This window comes from Mustela erminea, chromosome 14, assembly GCF_009829155.1.
Source record: "Mustela erminea isolate mMusErm1 chromosome 14, mMusErm1.Pri, whole genome shotgun sequence".
Taxonomy (NCBI): Eukaryota; Metazoa; Chordata; class Mammalia; order Carnivora; family Mustelidae; genus Mustela; species Mustela erminea.
Genome location: NC_045627.1, coordinates 54,731,839 through 54,752,747, shown reverse-complemented (window position 1 = coordinate 54,752,747; position 20,909 = coordinate 54,731,839). Strand labels below are relative to the sequence as shown.

At 39.1% G+C, this 20,909-nt stretch overlaps 2 protein-coding genes across 6 annotated transcripts in view; one reads left to right on the top strand and one right to left on the bottom strand.

The window, feature by feature from the left end:
- Positions 1-20,909, top strand: part of LOC116573641 — an 84,888-nt gene that overhangs the window by 48,349 nt on the left and 15,630 nt on the right. The window contains exon 3 of one of the 5 annotated variants that reach the window (XM_032313852.1): positions 16,577-16,593. The exons of the other annotated variants lie outside the window; for them this stretch is intronic. The gene's annotated coding sequence lies outside the window, so the exon portion shown is untranslated. Of the gene's footprint in view, positions 1-16,576; positions 16,594-20,909 lie in introns of those variants that run through there. 5 annotated transcript variants of the gene reach the window in all.
- Positions 18,599-20,907, bottom strand: ZNF239 (zinc finger protein 239). Its single transcript, XM_032313855.1, has one exon. The coding sequence runs from the start codon at positions 20,732-20,734 to the stop codon at positions 19,511-19,513; it is 1,224 nt and encodes a 407-aa protein (XP_032169746.1). The 5' UTR covers positions 20,735-20,907; the 3' UTR covers positions 18,599-19,510.

The window sequence follows — 20,909 nt, the reverse complement described above, 5'->3', positions numbered from 1 at the left end:
TGATCTTACAGAGTTATCAAAGATGAGCCGCAGATTTATTTCTGATCTTTCTGATAGTCATGGAAAAATATATACATGTTACATGATTCACATTTTCCACAAAGAGAAACCACATTGATTGTTAATGGGGCATGAAGACTTCCTAGCATTTAAGTCTAAAAAAAATTTCCTTTCTTGCACTCCATATGGATGATGAAGTGTGCAGCCTTTCAACAACTTCCCTAAAAGAAATCTAGCCTCTTTCATTCAGCAGTTCTTCAATAGGAACAGAAGTCTCTAGAGCTAAGGAGAACTCAGTGAATATATAGATTTTCAGAGAATCAAAATATTATGTCTGGTACTATATGTTGTCCAGTATAGTAACCACTAGCCACATGTAGATATTTCATTTAGAACAATTAAAATTTAGTTCTTAAGCCACATTTCAACATTTTAAGTGCTTAGTTGCCACCTGTGAGTAGTGCCTACCAAATTGGCAGCAGTGCTCTAGACCATTTTCTAATGTTCCTATATGATCCAGGGATAAAATGTAGAGTATCTGGAGGAAGCAATCAAGTGTATCTCCTTTAATGATATTTAAGTAAATGATCACCGCCCCCCCCAACAGGCTGTATTTATTGGTGTCGCAGATAGTTCAGTGTTCTACGCTTTGGCTTTTTTTTTTTTTAAGATTTATTTTTAAAATTTATCTGACAAAAAAGAGAGAGCATGCACAAATGGGGAGCAGCAGGCAGGGGGAAAGGGAGAGGGAGAAACAGACTGCTTGTAGAGCAGAGAGCCCGATGTGGGGCTAGATCACAGAACCTCAGGATCAAGAGTCACATGCTCTTCTCCTTCTTTTCTTCTTTCTTCTTCTTCTTCCTCCTCCTCCTCCTCCTCCTTCTTCGTCTTCTTCTTCTCTTTCCTTTTTTTTTTTTTTTTTAAAGATTTTATCCATCCATTTGACAGAGACACAAGGAAGAGGGAACACAAGGAAAGGGAGAAACAGGCCTCCCACCAAGCAGGGAGCCCGATGCAGGGCTCCAACCCAGGACCCTGGGACCATGACCTGAGCTGAAGGCAGATGTCCAATGACATCTAGATGTCCAGTGCCACCCAGGCACCCCTACTCTTTGGCTTTTATGTCCATAGTTCTGTTTCACATGTAAGACCATTCTTGCTTTTTCCATTCCAGTTGTCTTAATCTCCTTTGGTAAAAGTCACAATGATGTAATTATAAAATTTAAATATAAAATGATGGCTCTTATCAGTGCATACTGCCTAATGGACACTGTTGACTGTTCTCTCCTGAGAGTCTCTTGTTGGTTTCTCTGACATCACCCCAAATGGCTTGTGCCTTTGTCTAGATTTTCTGTTTCATCGTACTTTCTTTTATGCTTTTGCCCTTAAACATTATCCTCCTCTCAGGAGCCTGTCCCAGTCTTTCTGCTTCTTGTTATTCTCATTTTCCCTCATGGGTTCCATCCTCTCTGTGCTTATAGCTGAGGAGCACCTGTGGGACTCCAGAGTTTGTTTTTCCAGTGTACCTAGCTGCTAGTCCCCTGTGTGTAACTTGTTCAGAAGCAACATTCATAATTAGGAAGTACTCGTGTTTCATTAATCTCTGTCAGATGTTAACACTGCTTAGCCAGTTATCCAAGTGATAAGAAGCAGGTCCTAAACCACTCTGTATCTCAGTTCTCCTACCCATCTTGTTAGTCATCCCATTCTTGTTTCATTTAAATTGTTAATATTTCTTAAATTTGTTTTTTCTGTCTTATCCTCGTAGCCTACCATAGCTTCATTTTCTCTTTGTTCCGGTCTTTATGCTTCTCTTCTACGTCTCCAGCTTGTTTTCAGTAACTTGTCTAAAATGTTCATCAGTGGGACGCCTGGGTGGCTCAGTTGGTTAAGCAGCTGCCTTCGGCTCAGGTCATGATCCCAGCGTCCTAGGATCGAGTCCCACATTGGGCTCCTTGCTCCGCAGGGAGCCTGCTTCTTCCTCTGACTCTGCCTGCCACTCTGTCTGCCTGTGCTCACTCTTGCTTGCTCTCTCTCTGACAAATAAATAAATAAAATCTTAAAAAAAAAAAAAAGGTCCAAATGCCATCTTTTTAAAAAAATAAATAAATAAAATAAAATGTTCATCAGTTAGTGTTTCTTCTACTTTCTGGACTGCCGGCCATTCACGGGGTAGAGTTCAAAGATCCTGTGACACAGGAGGCTCCTGCTGATACCAAGACTTCCTATTTTCCATCACTGAATACCTACCATGGTTGGTTTACTATTTACTAGTGAATTATTGAGTAACAGTGGTATGTTTCTTCTGTGGAGTGCCTTTTTATATATTTGCTCACTTTCCTCTATTTTTTATGACCTTGTAAAAATCCTTTATGTAATTTGGACAGTAATCCTTTTTCTCTTATTTATTACTTACCAATACTTTTTCTCACTTTCTTTGAAAAAAATTTAATAATAAAATTTAATAACTTTATTAATAAAATTTTAAATTTTATTTAAATTTAAATTTAGTGGAGACTCCTAAGCTCTTTAAATGTCAGAGCTGAAACCAAGGTTTTGTTTTGTTTTGATGCTGAATCTTTTTAGCATGTCTCTTTCAATGTGAAAACTCAAAGGCTTTCAACTCTGAAAGTATCTTATTTACATCATGATTAATTCTCTTCCGTCTGTTCCTTTAATTTACTGGAATCCTTGTTCTTTACATGTTAGCTCTTCGTATGTGAGCCAATACCATTGTCTTTGTATACTAATTATGTTGCTTGGACTTGCTTTCTCAGGATTCTGGTTCCTCTTATATCGGGTAGTTATTGCCCTTTACTCGATCTAGGTTGTGTATTTCCTGAGTAATTTGATAGACAGGTTGTTAGGATCTCTTGAGCAGATGTTGCCCAGCAGATAAGAGAGGGTAAGTGAGTTTCTACTTTTGTGATGGCTGATAAGCTGGAAAACTGTTACTTTTCTGTATTATCAGGAGAGAAGGCTCTACCTCCCATGTGCATTTGGCGGTCTGTCTTCCATTCTACATTCTAGGAAATTTGCAGAATTGGTCATTTATGTCCATCCATTCTATTTCAGGCCTTCTCTAAAGAGTTTTGAGTTTGTTCTTCACAATTTGGTAATCAAGTTTTTCAATTTTTGAGAATTATCTCTTGATCTCTGATGGTTCCTTATTATTAAAAATCAGTCCTTAAGCAGTTTTCTACTCTAATCTGTAAAAGCACCATGGGGAACTCAAAGCAGATTTTCTTTCATTTCTTGCTGTGATTTTATTTTAGCCATGTTCAGTTGTTTTGATTATCTTAGTTCTTACCATTATGTCCTTGGTTTTTAGAAATCATCCCTGCTTCTTCATTTTCTTTCTTTCTTTTTTTTTTTTTCAAAGATTTTATTTATTTATTTATTTGACAGACAGAGATCACAAGTAGGCAGAGAGGCAGGCAGAGAAAGAGGAGGAAGCAGGCTCCCTGCCGAGCAGAGAGCCCGATGCGGGGCTCAATCCCAGGACCCTGGGATCATGACCCGAGCTGAAAGCAGAGGCTTTAACCCACTGAGCCACCCAGGCGCCCCTGCTTCCTTCATTTTCTATTCATTTTTTGTAAGTGAAGAACTATGCGTTTAATGTAAATTGCTAGTTTTGTTTTTTACCTTTTGTATATTTTTTTCTCATTTTTCATGGCCTGTTCTTCCAGACACCTATGTGGAGTTCTGTCTTTCCCTGTGAGCCATCTCATTCACTGCTGGTTTCACTTACCACCAAAATGCCAGTTACTCTGCTATTCTCACCTTCCTCTTGGGCTTCCTCCCTTCTGAGCTCAGAACCACACATCCAACTGCCTCCTGGAGATTTCCGTCTGCCTGTTCCACAGATGCTTCAGACACAACATGCCCAAGACCTTTCTCACTCTTATTTCCCTCCAGCATCTTTGTCTCTGCTTCCCACTCTTTGTAAATGGCACCTGGCTCACCTCAGATGCTCATAAAGATACCCTGGGAGGCAATTTTCCTCCTTTCCATCTTGACTAAGAATCAAGGACGTGATCTTCTTTGAGCTTTTTCTGCTAGATCAAGTCTTTGTTCCACCTCTCCATTATTAGCCCCTGGGTTAGGTGATGAAAGGCAAAGACCAGGATGAGAATTGACCACCTAATCCAGGGTTAATAATAGAAAGGTGGAACAGAGACTTGATCCAACAGAAAAAGCCATATATGTAATTTAAATTTCTCTAATAGCTGTATTAAAAAAAGATAAACAAGTAGAATTAATTTTCATCTTGGGTTTCCCTCCTAAGTTCAGAACCATATATATCCAGCTGCCTCATGGAGCTGTCTGCCTGTTCCATAGATAAGTCAGGTACAGCATGCCTAAGACACCTCTAACTCCTAATTCTGCCCAACATTTTTTTGCTCTATATTTTCATTATAACCAGTTGTAACACAGATTCTACTTCAGGTTGTACTGAATTAGTGTTTTTTCAACCTGTTTGAAAATATTCTCTCCTGTATTTATACATAGACTGTTTATAAGAACTAGTTCTCCAATCATTTGAAACTTACTGTTTTTAAAAATTTTTATTTAGGGCGCCTGGGTGGCTCAGTGGGTTAGGCCGCTGCCTTCGGCTCAGGTCATGATCTCAGGGTTCTGGGATCCAGTCCCGCATCGGGCTCTCTGCTCAGCAGGGAGCCTGCTTCCCCCCGCCCTCTCTCTGCCTGCCTCTCTGCCTCCTTGTGATCTCTTTCTGTCAAATAAATAAATAAAATCTTTAAAAAAAAATTTTATTTAAAAAAATTTTAATTTGAGTATAGTTGGCATGCAATGTTACATTAGTTTCGGGTGTACAACATAGTATTGGAGAAATTTATACATAATGCTATGCTCACCGCAAGTGTAGCTCTTCTTTGTCACCAAATAGTGCTATCACTGACAGTATCATTGGCTATATTCCTTATGCTATGCTTTTTATTCCCGTGACGTATTCATTCCATAACTGCAAGTCAGTATTTCCCACTCCCCTTCACCCATTTTTGCCTACTCCCCACTTCCCTCCCCTCTGGCAACCATCAGCCATAAGGTTGTTCTCTTTATTTATAAGTCTAATTTTGCTTTTTGTCAAACTCCTTGTTGACATTCTAAATAAACAATAATAATTGAGTAGGGGTGCCTGGGTGGCTCAGTGGGTTAAAGCCTCTGCCTTCGGCTCAGGTCATGATCCCAGGATCCCGGGACTGAGCCCTGAATCATGGCTAACTGCTCAGCAGGGAGCCTACTTCCTCCTCTCTCTCTGCCTGCCTCTCTGCCTCCTTGTGATCTCTGTCTGTCAAATAAATAAAATCTTAAAAAAAAAAATTGACTAGTAACATTTTTTGACTTATCAAGAGCAAGGAAAACCACTTGATTATTTGCCTTGTGTGTGTGTTTTTTTAAAATTTATTTATTTGACAGACAGAGATCACAAGCAGGCGGAGAGGCGGACAGAGACAGAGAGGAAGGGAAGCAGGCTCCCCGATAAGCAGAGAGCCCCAGGCGGGGCTCAATCCCAGGACTCTGGGATCATGACCTGAGCCAAAGGAAGAGGCCTCAACCCACTGAGCCACCCAGGCGCCCTGCCTTGTGTTTTAATTGACAATTAATGTTTGCTTCCAGTATTTTCAACTCTGTGAGCAACTCTCTTCATTAAGAGGCTAATAGGCATAAACAAGTTTATTTTCTCTGGATAAATTTCTTTAGCTATTTAATAAAATATTTATTTTTTTATGTGAAAATTCATCATCATCATTATTATTCGGCTCTTCCATAAACCGTTTGACTCCTGGCAAATCACTTTCCTTCTCTGGGAATTACTTTTTTTTTTTTAATTTTATTTATTTGACAGAGACCACAAGTAAGCAGAGACAGGCGGAGAGAGAGGGGAGGAAGCAGGCTCCCCACCGAGCAGAGAGCCCGATGCGGGGCTCGATCCCAGGATCCCGGGATCATGACCTGAGCCGAAGGCAGAGGCTTTAACCCACTGAGCCACCCAGGCGCCCCTGGGAATTACTTTTTTTAATCCATAAAATGAGGTGATAAACTAAATGAGACCGCTAAGCATGTGATTTATTAGGTGAGTGAATCTGTGGCTTATTACACTGATGTCTCAAAACAATGAAACCTGGGGTACCTGGGTGGCTCAGTCGTTAAGGGGCTGCCTTCAGCTCAAGTCGTGATCTCAGGGTCCTGGGATCCAGCCCCACATCAGGCTCCCTGCTTAGTAGGAAGCCTGCTTTTCCCTCTCTCCCTCCCCCTGCTTGTGTTTCCTCTCTCACTGTGTCTCTCTCTGTCAAATAAATAAAACTTAAAACAGAAACAAACAAACAGCAAAAACGGGAAACCTGAGTAGAGAATGAATCTAAGCTCCTTGTCTTCCCTAAGCCTAAGTTTCCTCATTTATAAAGTGGATGTAGTGATACCTCACTGAATTGTCATGGTGGTTAAGTAATATTAGGCATATAAAACCCTAGCATAATGCTTTTCATGTGCTACATATTAGAAATTGATAGTTATGATCATCACTATGTATGTGATGTTTTAAATACTTTATCCCAGTGGTTCACAAACTTGAGCTTGATGCGTCCAAGTCCCCACTTGGAGATGAGGCTAAATAATTTACATTTCTCTCAAGTACCAAGTGATCCTGATGCTGCTGGTCCAGAGACCACACTTTGAGAACTGCTGTATCATTTAATTTAATCCTCTCCAAAATTATAGATATTACTTCAACAGAGAGGTTAAGTAACTTATCACAGTTTCTCCAGCTGGTGAGTATTTTCATTTATGATTGAAAAATCTTTAAACATAACTTTTTAAGTGGCTGAATGAGGGGCATTTGGCTGGCTCAGTCAGTGGAGCATTTAACTCTTGATCTTAGGGTTGTGAGTTTGAACCCCGCATTGGGTGTATACATTACCTAAAAATAAAATCTTAAAAAAAAATAAATGGCACCTGGATGGCTCAGTTGGTAAAGCGTCTGCCTTCAGCTCAGGTCGTGATACCAGGGTCCTGGGATCGAGTCCAGCCATCGGGCTCCCTGCTCAGTGGGGAGTCTGCCTCTCCCTCTGCCCCTCCCTTTTTCTCATTCCCTCTCTTTCTCTCTCAAATAAATAAAAAAAATTAAAAAACAAATGGCTGAATGAGATTCTATTACTGATAGTTTTATTTTTAAATTTTTTAAAAAACTTATTTATTTGACAGCCAGAGATCACAAGTAGGCAGAGAGACACACAGAGAGAGAGGGAGAAGCAGGCTCCCTGCCGAGCAGAGAGCCCGATGCAGGGCTCGATCCCAGGCCCCTGGGATCACGACGCAAGCCAAAGACAGAGGCTTAACCCACTGAGCCACCCAGGCGCCCCAGGATATTTTTATTTTCTAAAAAATTTCTAAAACATGTTACTGCTTTTGAAATTAGGAAGTGATGATTGTCAAAGGAACATGCAGGTGGCCAGATAGAAGAGTATATTATAAAATATACTCATTAGACTTGAGTGGAATCATATATATATACTACTGTGTGTAAGCATTTTTCACTTAGCATAATATTTGATATTTATCTGTATTGTATGTTTCTTTCCTTCTTTCCATCCTTCCTTTAACTTTCTGAGTATTACTCTGTTGGATGAATATACCATAGTATATTATCCACTGCAGTAGGTGGAGTTTTGGCCCCTGTGATTTTTACTTTTGCTGTTACATCCATGAATGTTACATTACTTGGTAAAAAGGACTTTGCAGATGTAATTAAGATGACTAATCAGTTGGCCTTAAAATAAGGAGGTTATGCTGAATTATCATGAGGGTCCAATATAAAAACATGAACTCTTAAAAGCAGAAGAGGGAGGCAGAGATACTCAAAGTATGAGAAAGACTTGACATACCATTGCTCGCTTGAGGATGGAGAGAAGCCACCTGCAAATCATGAAAAGGAAAAGAATTATGCAAAAACCCAGTTAGCTTGGAAGAGGGTCCTCATCTCACCACATGAGACCTGATGATCAGCCAGCAGCTTGAGTTCATCCTTGTGAGATCCAAAAAGGAGAACCCATATGAGCCATGTAGTATATCTTTTTCTCTCCCTCTCTCTCCCTTCCTTCCTTTTTTCTTTCTTCCTTTCTTTTTTGATTCCACATACAAATACGAGTGAGATCATATGTTAAAATACAGATTGTGGTGCCTGACTGGCTCAGTTGATAGGGCATGTGACTCTCGATCTCAGGGTCATGAGTTCAAGCCTCATGTTGGGTATGGAGCCTACTTAATAATAAAAGAAAAAAATACAAGTGAGATCATGTTTTTCTTTCTCTGACATTTTACTTAGCAAAATGCTGTCAAGGTCCATTTATGTTGTAAATGTCATGTTCCTCCTCTTTTTATGGCTTTATAATCCATTATGTGTGGAATCCCACACTAATCTGTGATTAAAAAAAAAAAACAAACTTCAGTAAACTAGGAATAGAGTGGAGGTTTCTCAGCTTGGTAAAGACTACAAAAAGGCCTACAGCTAACATCATATTTAATGATGAGAAACTCAAAGCTTTTGCATTAAGATCTATTATAAAGCAAGGATGTCCCCTCTTACCACTCTTTTTCAAAATTGTACCAGAAACTCTTATTGTTGCAAGTAAGGCAAAAGGGGAAATAAAATGTATACAGATTAGGAATGAAGATATAAAGTCTTTGTTTGCAGGCAACATGCAGAAAATCTGGGAGAATTCACAGAAAACTCCAATGTATTCCATTATGTAGATTATAGTATCTATAGATATTAGAGAGAAGAGGATATTATGAAAAACAGTAGGCTAGTAAATTTCACAACTTAGAGGAGGGGGACAAATATTTTGAAAAATAAGGTATACTAAATCCAACATAAAATTAAATAGAAAAGGCAGAACAGCTCTGTATCTGTTAAGTAAATTGAATCTGTACACATGGCATACTCACTGAGACCGTATTCTGGGCCATAAAACAAATCTAAATGTGATTAAAAGGATTAATCTGGCATAAGTAAGAATCATTGAATTTGAAGATAGATCAGTAGAGGTTTTCCATTCTAAATAACAGTCAATACAAACTATCTCCCAGGGTTTCCAGATTCTGGACTTAACAGGAAAATTGTTCAAAGAAGCTATTATAAATATGTTCAAAGAACTAAAAGGAAAAACAGTGCTTAAAGATTAAAAGAAAAATATGACACTGGCTCATCAAATAGAGATCATCAATAAAAAGAAATTATTAAAAAAATGGGAGATGTGGACTTGCAAAGTACACATCTTTTTTTTTTCACTTGCAAAGTGAAAAAAAATCAGTAGAAGGATTTTTAACATCACATTTGAGCTGGCAGTGGAAAGAATCAGTGAATTTGAGAGTAGCTCAGTAGGGATTTTACAGTCTAGACACTTAGAAAGCACAGGGGGAAAGAGGAAAATTGAACAGAGCCTCAGAGACCCATGGTGTACCACCAGACATATCAACAAAACAATAATGAGAGTTGCAGAAGGGAAGGAGAAAAAGGCATACATAATATCCAAAAACTTCTCAAATTTGATGAAAACTGTTAATCTACATATTCATGAACCTCATGTGTGAGACACTGCTGGAGAGTAGCCAGTTTCTTTGAGGTATGGGGAGGGAGATTAAGAAAGAGGCACATAAGGTTATCAAAGACATTAAAGGGACACGGTTCCCAATGACTACCCTCCGATTTCTTTAGGAAGTCTGCCCATGAGCTTGTGTCAGATCCCAAGGATCTCCTACTGGGATCATGTCTGCCCTGAACATCCTGTGTACCAAACCCACATCTTTTCCCACTCTTCTTCCACTGTGGTTGGCTGCTTGTGTACATTCCTGAGTGTGGCCACAAGAGTGAGTCTAGTCAAACCATAAGAGACTCTTAATCTCAAGAAACGAACTGAGGGTTGCTGGGGGGTGGTGGGAGGGATAGTGTGGCTGGATTATGGATACTGGGGAGGGTATGTGCTATGGTGAATGCTGTGAATTGTGTAAGACTAATGATTCACAGACCTGTACCCCTGAAGCAATACGTTATATATTAATTTAAAAAAAAAAAAAAAGAGTGATCTAGTAATCAGTAAATGGAGTGCTATCAGAAAATCAGACCAAGATCTGTGGGCATGGGAGAGTCCTCAAACTTGAGTTTGAGTACCATCTTCTGGAAAACAAAGGAGAGAGGTTTGAGCAATCTGGTTGGTGAATTACAAAAACCAGGAAGGACTTAAAAGTTTAAGAATTCTGCCACAAGAGGGAGCAAGAAGTGTGTAGCCAGAGTTTCTCTACAAAGGCCCCAGACAGAACAGGACCAATGAGTAATATACCACATTTGAAGGCAACTAGTAATGATTTGAGGAGGTGTCTGCTACTTCAAATGTGAAAACAGCAATGCAAAACCACAAGGAAGATGAATAAAGAAAACGTGTCATCACTAAAATATAACAATTCTCTAATATTTGAGCTCAAAGGCATGGACTTTAGTGATCTAGCTAGCAAAGAATTCAAAATAGCTGTTTTGAAGAAACTCAAATCAGCTACAAGGAAACTCAGTCCAGTGAAATGAGGAAAAACACATGAACAAAATGGAGTATTTGCCAAAGAGATAGAAATCATAATAGTCAAAGATAATCCCTAGTGCTGAAGAATTCAGTGAGTGAAATGGGGGGAAAAAAAGCAGTAGAGAGCAACTGCATCAGAGTAGAGCAAATGGAAAGCAGAAGAGGTAAACTAGAGGGCAGGAATTTTGAAACAACCCCGTTAGAGCAGAACAAAGGGGATAGAAAGAGTAAAGAAAGCCTACACTATGGTGGTAATCATATTGTAATATAGAAATATGTCATATCAAGATATTGTATACTTTAACTTACATGATGGTATATGTCAGTTATACCTCAAGAAGAAAAAGAGAAAGAGCTGAAAGGAAAAATAAAAACTACTCTGTAAAACAAGAATTCTAAATCTAGTAAAATTACCATATTAAAAAATGAAGGTGACAAAATAATGGCATTCCATTTGCACACCTATTAGAATGGTGCAAATCCAAAACACTGTCACCACCAAATACTGGTGAAAGTGTGGAGCAACAGGAATGCTCACTGATTGCAGGTAGAAATGCAAAATGGTACAGGCAGTTTTGAACACATTTTGGCAGTTTCCTATAAAACTAAACATACTACGAGCACCTGGGTGGCTCAGTTGATTAAACAACTGCCTTCGGCTAAAGTCATGATCTCCAGGGCCTGGGATGGAGTCCCTCGTCAGGCTCCCTGCTCAGTGGGAAGTCTGCTTCTCCCTTTCCTGTTACCCCTCCCCCTGCTCGTGCTCTCTCTTATTCTCTCTCTCAAGTAAATAAATAAAATCTTAAAAAATATTTTTAAAACTAAACATACTAATTCAAAAAATGGGGAACTCTTGCCATTTGCAACAACACAGATGGACTTTGAGGGCATTATGCTAAGTGAAATGGGTTAGAGAAAGCAAATACTGGATGATCTCGCATCCATACAGAATCTAAACAACAACAAAACTACTATAAAGATCAGATTTGTGGTTTCCAGAGGCAGGGGTGGGAGGAAGGGGAATTGGAGAAAGGTGGTCAAAAGCCACAAACTTTAAGTTATAAGATAAATAGGTATGAAGGACATAATGTACAACATGCTGAGTAGGGTTTCCACTGCTGAGTGATATATATGAAGAGAGTTATTGTTATGTTGTTGAGAGAATAAATCCTAAGAGTTCTCATTACCAAGAGAATTTAGTTATTTTTCTTCCCATTTCTTTTTATTGTATCTATATTAGATGGCAAATGTTAACTGAACTTATTGTGGTAATCATTTCACAATATGTAAATCAAACCTTGATGCTGTAAATTGGAAACTCACTCAGTGATATATGTTAATAATATCTCAATGAAACTGGGTTTGTGTGTGTGTACGTGACTAAATATATTCTCACAATGCAATATAGCAGTCACAGTGGTATTTACCCAAAGGAGTTTGAAAGTTATGTCCACAAAAAAAGTATGGATGCACATGGATGTTTATAGCAGCTTTATCCATAACTGAAAACTTGGAAGCAATCACAATGTCTTTTGTTAGAATAAACAAACTGTGGTACATACAGACAATGGAATATTAGTGATAAGAAGAAATGGCATGGCCTTTTCATACTGTGAAAAGACACCTTAAGGGACCTTAAGTGTTTATTACACTAAGTGAAAGAAGCTAATCTGACAAGGCTAAATATTGCATGGTTTCAACTACATGACATTCTAGAAAAGGCAAAATTATGGATACAGTAATAAGATCGGTGGTTGCCAGGGGCTGGAGAGGAGGGAGGGATAAATAGATACAGAGGATTTTTAGAGCAGTGAAACAATGTCGCATGGTACTATAATGGTGGATATATGTCATTATACATTTGTCAAAATCCATAGAATTTAAAACACAAAGAATGAACCCTAATAAAAACTGTGGACTTTGGGTGATAATGATGTATCAAGTAGATTCAACTGTAGCAAATGCACTCTGCTACTACAGAATGTTGATAATGGGGGAGGCCATGCATATGCTGGGCCAAGGGGTATTTGGGAACTTTCTGTACTTCTGTTCAATTTTGCTGTGAACCTAAAACTTATCTAAAAAGTAAAAGTGTATTAAAGACAATAAAATCGGGGTGCCTGGGAGGCTCAGATGGTTGAGCATCTGCCTTTGGTTCGGGTTGTGATCCCAGTGTTTTGGGATCGAGTTCTGCCTCGGGCTCCCTGCTCAGTGGGGAACCTGCTTCTCCCTCTGCCTGCTGCTATCTCTGCTGGTGCTCTCTCTCTCCCTGACAAATAAATAAAATCTTAAAAAAAAACACAAACAAACAATAAGGGCGCCTGGGTGGCTCAGTGGGTTAAGCCTCTGCCTTCGGCTCAGGTCATGATCCCAGGGTCCTGGGATGGAGCCCCACATCGGGCTCTCTGCTCAGGGGGGAGCCTGCTTTCCTTCTCTCTGCCTGCCTCCCTGCCTACTTGTGATTTGTGATTTCTCTATCAAATAAATAAATAAATAAATAAAATCTTAAAAAAAAAATAAAGGAGGAACAGCAACAAAGACATAAGACGTACAGAAAAGAATTAGCAAAATAGCAACATAATTTCTCCTATATTAATAATCTGTTTTACATTTGATGTTATTAGGCACATTAATAAAGAGCCAGTGATTTTTAGACTGGAAAGAAAAATCTCAACAATATCCAACTATATGCTGTCTTCCAAAAATACACTTTAGATTCAAAGATACAAATAGGTTGGACATAAACAGATGGAAAAGATATACCATAAAAACAGTTATCATAAAAGAGCTGGGGGGGTGGTGCCTGGGTGGCTCAGTGGGTTAATACTCTGCCTTCGGCTCAGGTCCTGATCCCAGGGTCCTGGGTTCAAGCTCCACATCGGGCTATCTGCTCAGCAGGGAGCCTGCTTCCTCCACTCTCTCTGCCTGCCTCTCTGCCTACTTGTGATCTCTCTCTCTCTGTCAAATAAATAAAGTCTTAAAAAAAAAAAAGAGCTGGAGGGGCTATATTAATCTTATACAGAATAGACTTTAAGACAAAAATGTTACTAGAGACAAAGAGGGATATTTTATAATAATGAAAATTTCACTCTAGAAAATGATGTGTGTCAAATAAATACATAGATTTTTTTGTTTCAAAAGTTTATATAATGGGGTGCCTGGGTGGCTCAGTCAGTTAAGGTCAGGTCATAATCCCAGGGTCCTGGGATCGAGTCCTGAATTGGACTCCCTGTTCTCCCTCTCCCCCTGATGCCGCATCCCTTACTTATGCTCTCTTTCTGTCAAATAAATAAAATCTTAAAAAAGTTTATATAAATGTTGTCAAACTGTGTCTATCTTTATGCAGTTTGCTTTTTTTTTTTTAAAAGATTTTATTTATTTGACAGAAATCACAAGTAGATGGAGAGGCAGGCAGAGAGAGAGGAAGGGAAGCAGGCTCCCCGCTGAGCAGAGAGCCCAATGCGGGGCTCGATCCCAGGACCCCGAGATCATGACCCGAGCCGAAGGCAGCGGCCCAACCCACTGAGCCACCCAGGCGCCCCTATGCAGTTTGCTTTTTAAAAGTTAAATTTGTTTTATATGATTTATTCACATTGAAATATGCAGATATGGTTTATTTGTGATATTTTGATGTATGCATAAATCAGAATATTTTGTCCAGTTCAAGACTGATGAAAATTTATCTTATTTCCAATGTTCCTCAATTTCAGAAATCGTTGCAATGAACATTCTTATACATGTCTCTGTTTGCATATGGTGGACAGTTTTTCCAGGGAGCACACTAGAATGGAATAATTAGCTGGCAGGATAATGCCAAAATGCTTTCTAAATGGGATGTCCAAATTTTATATTTTTATTTGCAGTATATGAGAGAATTCTTGTTTCCATGCACGATGGCCAAAACTTGAAATTACTGGGCTTATGATTTTTGTAAACTAATGTTCATGAAACTCATTTTTGCTGGTTTAAAAAGATTTTATTTGTTTATTTTTTGGAGAGAGGGGGAGAGATCTTGCACTAGAAGGGGAAAGGGACAGAAGAAGCAGGCTTCCCACTGAGCAGGGAGCCTGATGCAGGGCTCCATCCCCGAACCCTGAGATTATGACCCGAACCAAAGGCAGACATTTAACCAACTGACCCACCTAGGTGCCCCATTTTTGCTGTTTTAATTGCATTTTTCTGAGTAGTATTAATGTGGCACATCTTTCATGTTAATAGGTCACTCTGCTTTTTTCTTCCATTAATTGCTTTCTCTTTAAGAATTATGAAAAAAAAGTCGCAAAAGTCTTCATAGATGTTCTGGATAAAAATCTTTTGTTTGCTATATTCTTTGCAAATATGCTTTTCCAATCTGTTCCTAATACATTCAATTTCACTTATGGGTTATTTTGTCAATGAGAAAATTTTAGTTGTAAAGTATTAAAATTTATATTTTTTCTTAGTTTTTGCCTCTTAAATTTTTTTAAAATAAAAATTCTTTCCAACCCTCATTATAAACAAGTACATATTTCCCTCTAAAAGGATATTTTACGTTTTCATATTTAGGTCCTAAATTCATGTAAAACTTACTTTTCTGTTTCACTTATGGTAGGAAATGCTAGTTTTCTTCCAAATGGAGAGTCAGTTGCCCCACCATCATTTGTTATATTACCTATGCCTTTTCTGGTTATTTTAATGCTTTCTTTGTTGTGTTCCAAATTACCATTTATTTGATGATCTGCTTTTAGGTTCTGTATTTTCTTCTGCTGGTTAATTTGTCTAGCCGTATACTAATAATAGACACTTTAGTAACTTTTAAATAAATCTCAATGTAATATTTTAAATATAAATCTTAATACATTTTTAAAAGATTTTATTTGACAGAGATCACAAGTAGGCAGAGAAGCAGGCAGAGAGAGAGGGGGAAGCAGGCTCCCTGCCAAGCAGAGAACCCGACACGGGGCTTGATCCCATGACCCTGAGATCATGACCTGAGCCAAAGGTAGAGGCTTAACCCACTGAGCCACCCAGGCACCCCTAAATCTTAACAATTTTTAAACAAATTTATTTATCTTTTTAAGTAGTAGCCCAGTGTGGGGCTTGAACTTACAACCGTGAGATCAAGACCTGAGGCAAAATCAAGAGTCAGACGCTTAACCAACTGAGCCACCCATGTACCCTTCAATATAATGTAGCTATCTTTATTCTTGGTTTTCAAATTCAACTAACTACTCTTGTCCCTTTTCTCTTAATATATGAATTTTAGAATCAGCTTGTCAATTTTCATAAAAATCTCCTGCAGACATGGACTCTGGACAAGGTTCTAGGCCTATTCCTGTTCTGGGATGGTACTAGAAATGGACCTTCATTTTAACTAATTTTGCAATAAATGTTGGAAATAAATTGCTTTACACTTATTTGGTCCTGATATGATACATGTAGCCAAACTACAAAACAGTCAGGAGTGGGCTGGAAGGACAGGATGGTATAAAACCAAAAGAGCATGTCAAAGGGAGCTTCTGCAGTGGAAAGAATCCCTACTTTGTATGGGTGGTATAATTCATTGCTTCATTTTCTTCTGGAACCCTGGGGGTTTTAGGAAATTCTTCTTAAGGAATACTTTGTTGTTTCTTGATTTGTGTAACAGCCTTCGTAAGTTACCATGCACATAGCCAATAAAAGAATCTTTACATTCTGTTAATTGGTGTATTTCTGTAAATCCTATGACCTTCCTGATAACATCTTTGCACTGAGACAAAAATGCAAATTAGAGATAGAAGTTATATTGAGGGAAAGTCCCTAGATCTTCGTGGCCCTGGTTATTTGAGGGAAGGAAAGGAAGTCAAAGTGAAGGAGAGTATTCCAAAAATTCCAAGATGGGTTGACAGGCTATCTTTGACATAGGATCATGAACTTTTGCAACTGGAAAATGAGAAAATATTTATTTCAATAGCGGATTTCTTTTTCTTTTCTTTTTTTTCTACTTTCTGTCTCCTTCCATATAGTTTGGCTTAACTGAGAAACAGTTCTAGTTCAGAATGGCCAAGTTTTAAAATTTCTTGTTGATTCACTAAGATATACCTAAGAATGGCCTAGGAAGCAGTCATCTGGAAAAAGAAAAGAAAAGAAGCAGCAAACTCATCTGAGACTTTGGAAACCATATTTTGGTCTAAGAGAACTTTGTATTGTATCCTGCTTTATGTGACGTATTTGTTAAATTTTCATACCCTTTTCCATTTATTTGATTTCATGATATACTAAAAAAAAAAAAAAAAGATTTATTTATTTATTTTAGAGAAAGGAGAGAGGGGGAGATAGAGGGGGAGAGAGAAAATTTCAAGCTGACTGGGGATTTGACCTCACAACCCTGGGATCATGACCTGGGCCAAAATCAAGAGTCAGACACCCCACCAACTGAATCACCCAGGTGACCCTAGGCAGAATTTATTAGACAGAACTACAAAAACTAAGATAAATTATTGCCCAAATAAAATAACCTTATGTGTTTATCACATCATTAGGCTCTGAAATGATCTGAGAAATGAAACTTCCTCCCATGTAACTGGGGATCTTTGATCTTAAAGTGGGTTAGTGCTGCTGACATAACCCCCCCCCTTTTTTTTTTAAGATTTTATTTATTTATCTGACAGACAGAAATCACAAGTAGGCAGAGAGGCAGGCAGAGAGAGAGGAGAAAGCAGGCTCCCTGCTGAGCAGAGAGCCTGATGCAGGCAGGGCTCGATCCCAGGACCCTGGGATCATGACCTGAGCCGAAGGCAGAGGCTTTAACCCACTGAGCTACCCAGGCGCCCCGACATAACCCTTTTAAACGTTCAATGTACTTTTAACTGGATTCTACCAATCTGCCTCTGTTAGTTTGTTCTTTGAAAGCAGTCAAGAAGTTGCCTATTTTGATAACAGTTTGTGGGGTTTACAGGTATCAAGATATAGCTTAAAGGCAGTTTGTGGTTATGTGTAAGAATTTGAAACAGAATGGTCAATATAAGTTTTCCAAGAGGTTAAATAAATAATCTCTATCTCTGTCCTGCTCTCAATCTCTGTCCCTCTTTCCGTCTTACTCTTCTCCCACTCTCCTGGGTCTGAAAGACTCTCCATCTTGATTCAGGGGTTCTCACTTTATCAAATTACTGCTCTTTATATTTTCTTTTCTTTTGAAAGATTTTTAATTCATTTATTTGATCCATGAGGGTAGGAGGAATTGAGAGGCATTACCCTAGAGATGCTGAAACAGAGTAACATCATTTGTGATACTGCCTTAAGGTATCCAATCAACTGAAGGCTATTATGGAATGCTGAAGGGTGGATGCTCAGTCACCGCCCTAATCTTCCCGTATAGAATGCTTGCCCAGGGATGGAGTCAAGTATTCTGGAATGCTCTCTTAAAGAAAGGCATATGTCTTAATCTCTCTCCTTTATGCCTTAATAGAAATTAGCTGTTCCCCCAAAGTTAATGTATGCTTCCCTGTTATATCTATGTCCAGTTAATGGACTCAGATTAAATTGGTCAAGATGTATCAGTTACAATCCCACCTTCCCAAGCCAATAAATAAGGCATCCATATTTTCTCTACCATTTTTTAAAATATATGGATACTTGTTATTGGTGAAAAACTGGAATATTGAACACTGGGTAGCCTCCTAAGAGATGCACAAGGAATCATTAACCATCAGTTAGAAAATGAGGGCTGCTATCACCTCCTCATTGTGTCGTAAATTCCAATTTAGTTGCGTACATAATCACTTTTCTACTCTCAACTATTGCTTGAGCTTCTAGTATTAACTTCTAGGGGATGAATGTCTAACGTAGTGAGGTGTCCCAGTTTCACACCCCAAGTGAATTATATGTGATACAGTGCATATTTTAAGCCTGATCATCCCAAACATATTCTCCAAAAGTTTTAAAATGTTTTTATATAGCTATTTTTATATAAAGTACTTTCAGCCAAATACAAAAATAATTTTATAAATAAGTTATATGTCTGTAGTGAGGCCTGAAGAGGCTGGGAGTGCTGTGAAAACAAGCAGGATTTGGGGGTACATCAAATATTAAAACAAGAGATAAGGCCAAGGAGAAAAATAATAGAAACTGTCTCTCCTGACTTGTTTTATATAGTATAAAATGATGAAGAAAATAAAGGAAATGAGGTACTGAGGAATTAAATGCATTTAAATATATTTCAACTTCATTTACTATGTTTCAACATGGTATATGTACCCTACTTGGCTTTAGCTTGGCAGCAGGGGGTCATCTGAAGTGGTGAAATCTGGAAAAACTCCAATAGACCAGCGGCACCCAGGAAAAAGAACTACTTATGTTCCTGAGCAGCTGCCTCAAGGGGAGAAGGGTAGGGGATTCAACATCCTATAGTGTATGGGGTATACCACACAAATAGCTCTTCTCCACCTTCTTCTTGTGTAGCCACAGACTGTTGTATATTTTAAAATAAACACAACAAATTTCATGCCCTTAATATCTCCAACCACTCCTTCGACCTAAAATTAGCATGTGCAGTCATAGTTTAGTGAGGCTAATCAGGCCTGGAAGGAAATATGAAAAACACAAGTCACAAGATTTGAAGAGAAACCAGAGTTTCAATTTCTCAGATAATATGAACAAAGGGAAACATGTCCTACTTACACAAATAAAAAGTTCTTCCACTTAAAAATCTGGGTAGGACATGTGGTTCTGACAACGCTGGTTGAACTGCAAAGTACAGACATTTCATTCTACCCACATGAGGAACCGGAACAATCAGCTCATTGTATAGTATACAGAAAAGCTTGGTACTTAAATACTTTAAATGAATGATTTTCAGTGAGGGAACAGAAAAGAGTAACTTTTACTATCTCTCTCCAGAGAATATAAAAGAATGATGTTAAAAATATTTAAGTCTTTACTCTATGAGCATACTGAAGATCTTATTTAATGGGATCTTTCCTATGAACCCGTTGGTGGATGTGGAGGTTGGAGCTCTGGCTGAAGCCTTTCCCACACTTGCTGCACTCATAGGGCTTCTCTCCAGTATGCACTCTCTGATGGATGAGGAGTTTTGAACTCTGGCTAAATCCCTTCCCACATTTGCCACAGTGATAGGGCTTCTCTCCAGTGTGGACTCTGAGATGGATGCGGAGATCAGAACTCTGGCTGAAGCCCTTCCCACACTCATAGCACTGGAAAGGTTTCTCGCCTGTGTGTATGCAGCGGTGAATGTGAAGGTTTGAACTCTGACTGAAGCCCTTCCCGCACTCCCCACACTTGTAGGGCCTCTCCCCAGTGTGGACTCGCTGGTGGATGTGCAGGTTGGAGCGCTGACTGAAACTCATACCACACTCCCCGCACTCATAGGGCTTCTCTCCAGTGTGCACTCGCTGGTGGATATGCAGTTTGGAGCTCTGACTAAAGCCCTTGCCACACTTGTCACATTTATAAGGCTTCTCGCCTGTATGGACTGCATGATGAATGAGCAGACTCGAACTTCTTGTGAAGCCTTTCCCACACTTGTCACACTTATAGGGTTTCTCATCGGTGTGGACTGCTCGATGGATGAGGAGACTGGAGCTCCTCGTGAAGCCCTTCCCACACAGCTCACATTTGTAGGGCTTTTCCTCTGTGTGGTGTCTTTGATGAAGCAGTAGTTCTGAGTGCTCACTGAAGTCCTTACCACACTGACTACACCTGTGTAATTTCTCTGCAGGGTGGATTTTCTCACACGGATGACCATCTGAGCTGTTGTTATGTCTCTTCTCAATGTTGCAATGGTTACAGGGTTTCTCCTCTGTATGAGCTCTCTGATGACTACGACTCACCACTCGTGATTTCCAACCACAAACATCTTTGCAGTTACAGTCAAAGAGATCCAAAGACTCTTTCAATTGGCCATTCTGGCAATTTGCCTCACCAGAGACCAATGGTGAGACCAGTTCTGTTACATCAGACATAAGTTTAATTTGAAGGTTCTCTGAACAATGATCCATGGGAGGACTTTCTCCCCGCAAGACTTTTCTCTCAGTGCTTTCTTCAGTTACAAATAGACTTTTGCTTTTCTGAAGATCCTGGGGCTCATTTTTACAGAACGTCACTGAGGAGTCCTGTGTGGTCATTTGGCTTGGGACTTTCAAAGACAAATACTCTTCATTCGCCATGTTTTTTTAATCATTACTTTGAAGAGTTACCACACTGCTCTTATTTCTGGAAATATAGAAGATGCCCGTCCCTACTTCTGATAAGGGGAAAAAATCTAGTTCAGGATTCCTGCATACTTCTCCTGGAAGATTCGCAATATAATCCCAATTCTGTTATTGTGCTGGCCATATCTTC

Bases quoted from the DNA above. Each gene is read 5' to 3' on its own strand.
- ZNF239 (XM_032313855.1), bottom strand. From the start codon at position 20,734: ATGGCGAATGAAGAGTATTTGTCTTTGAAAGTCCCAAGCCAAATGACC.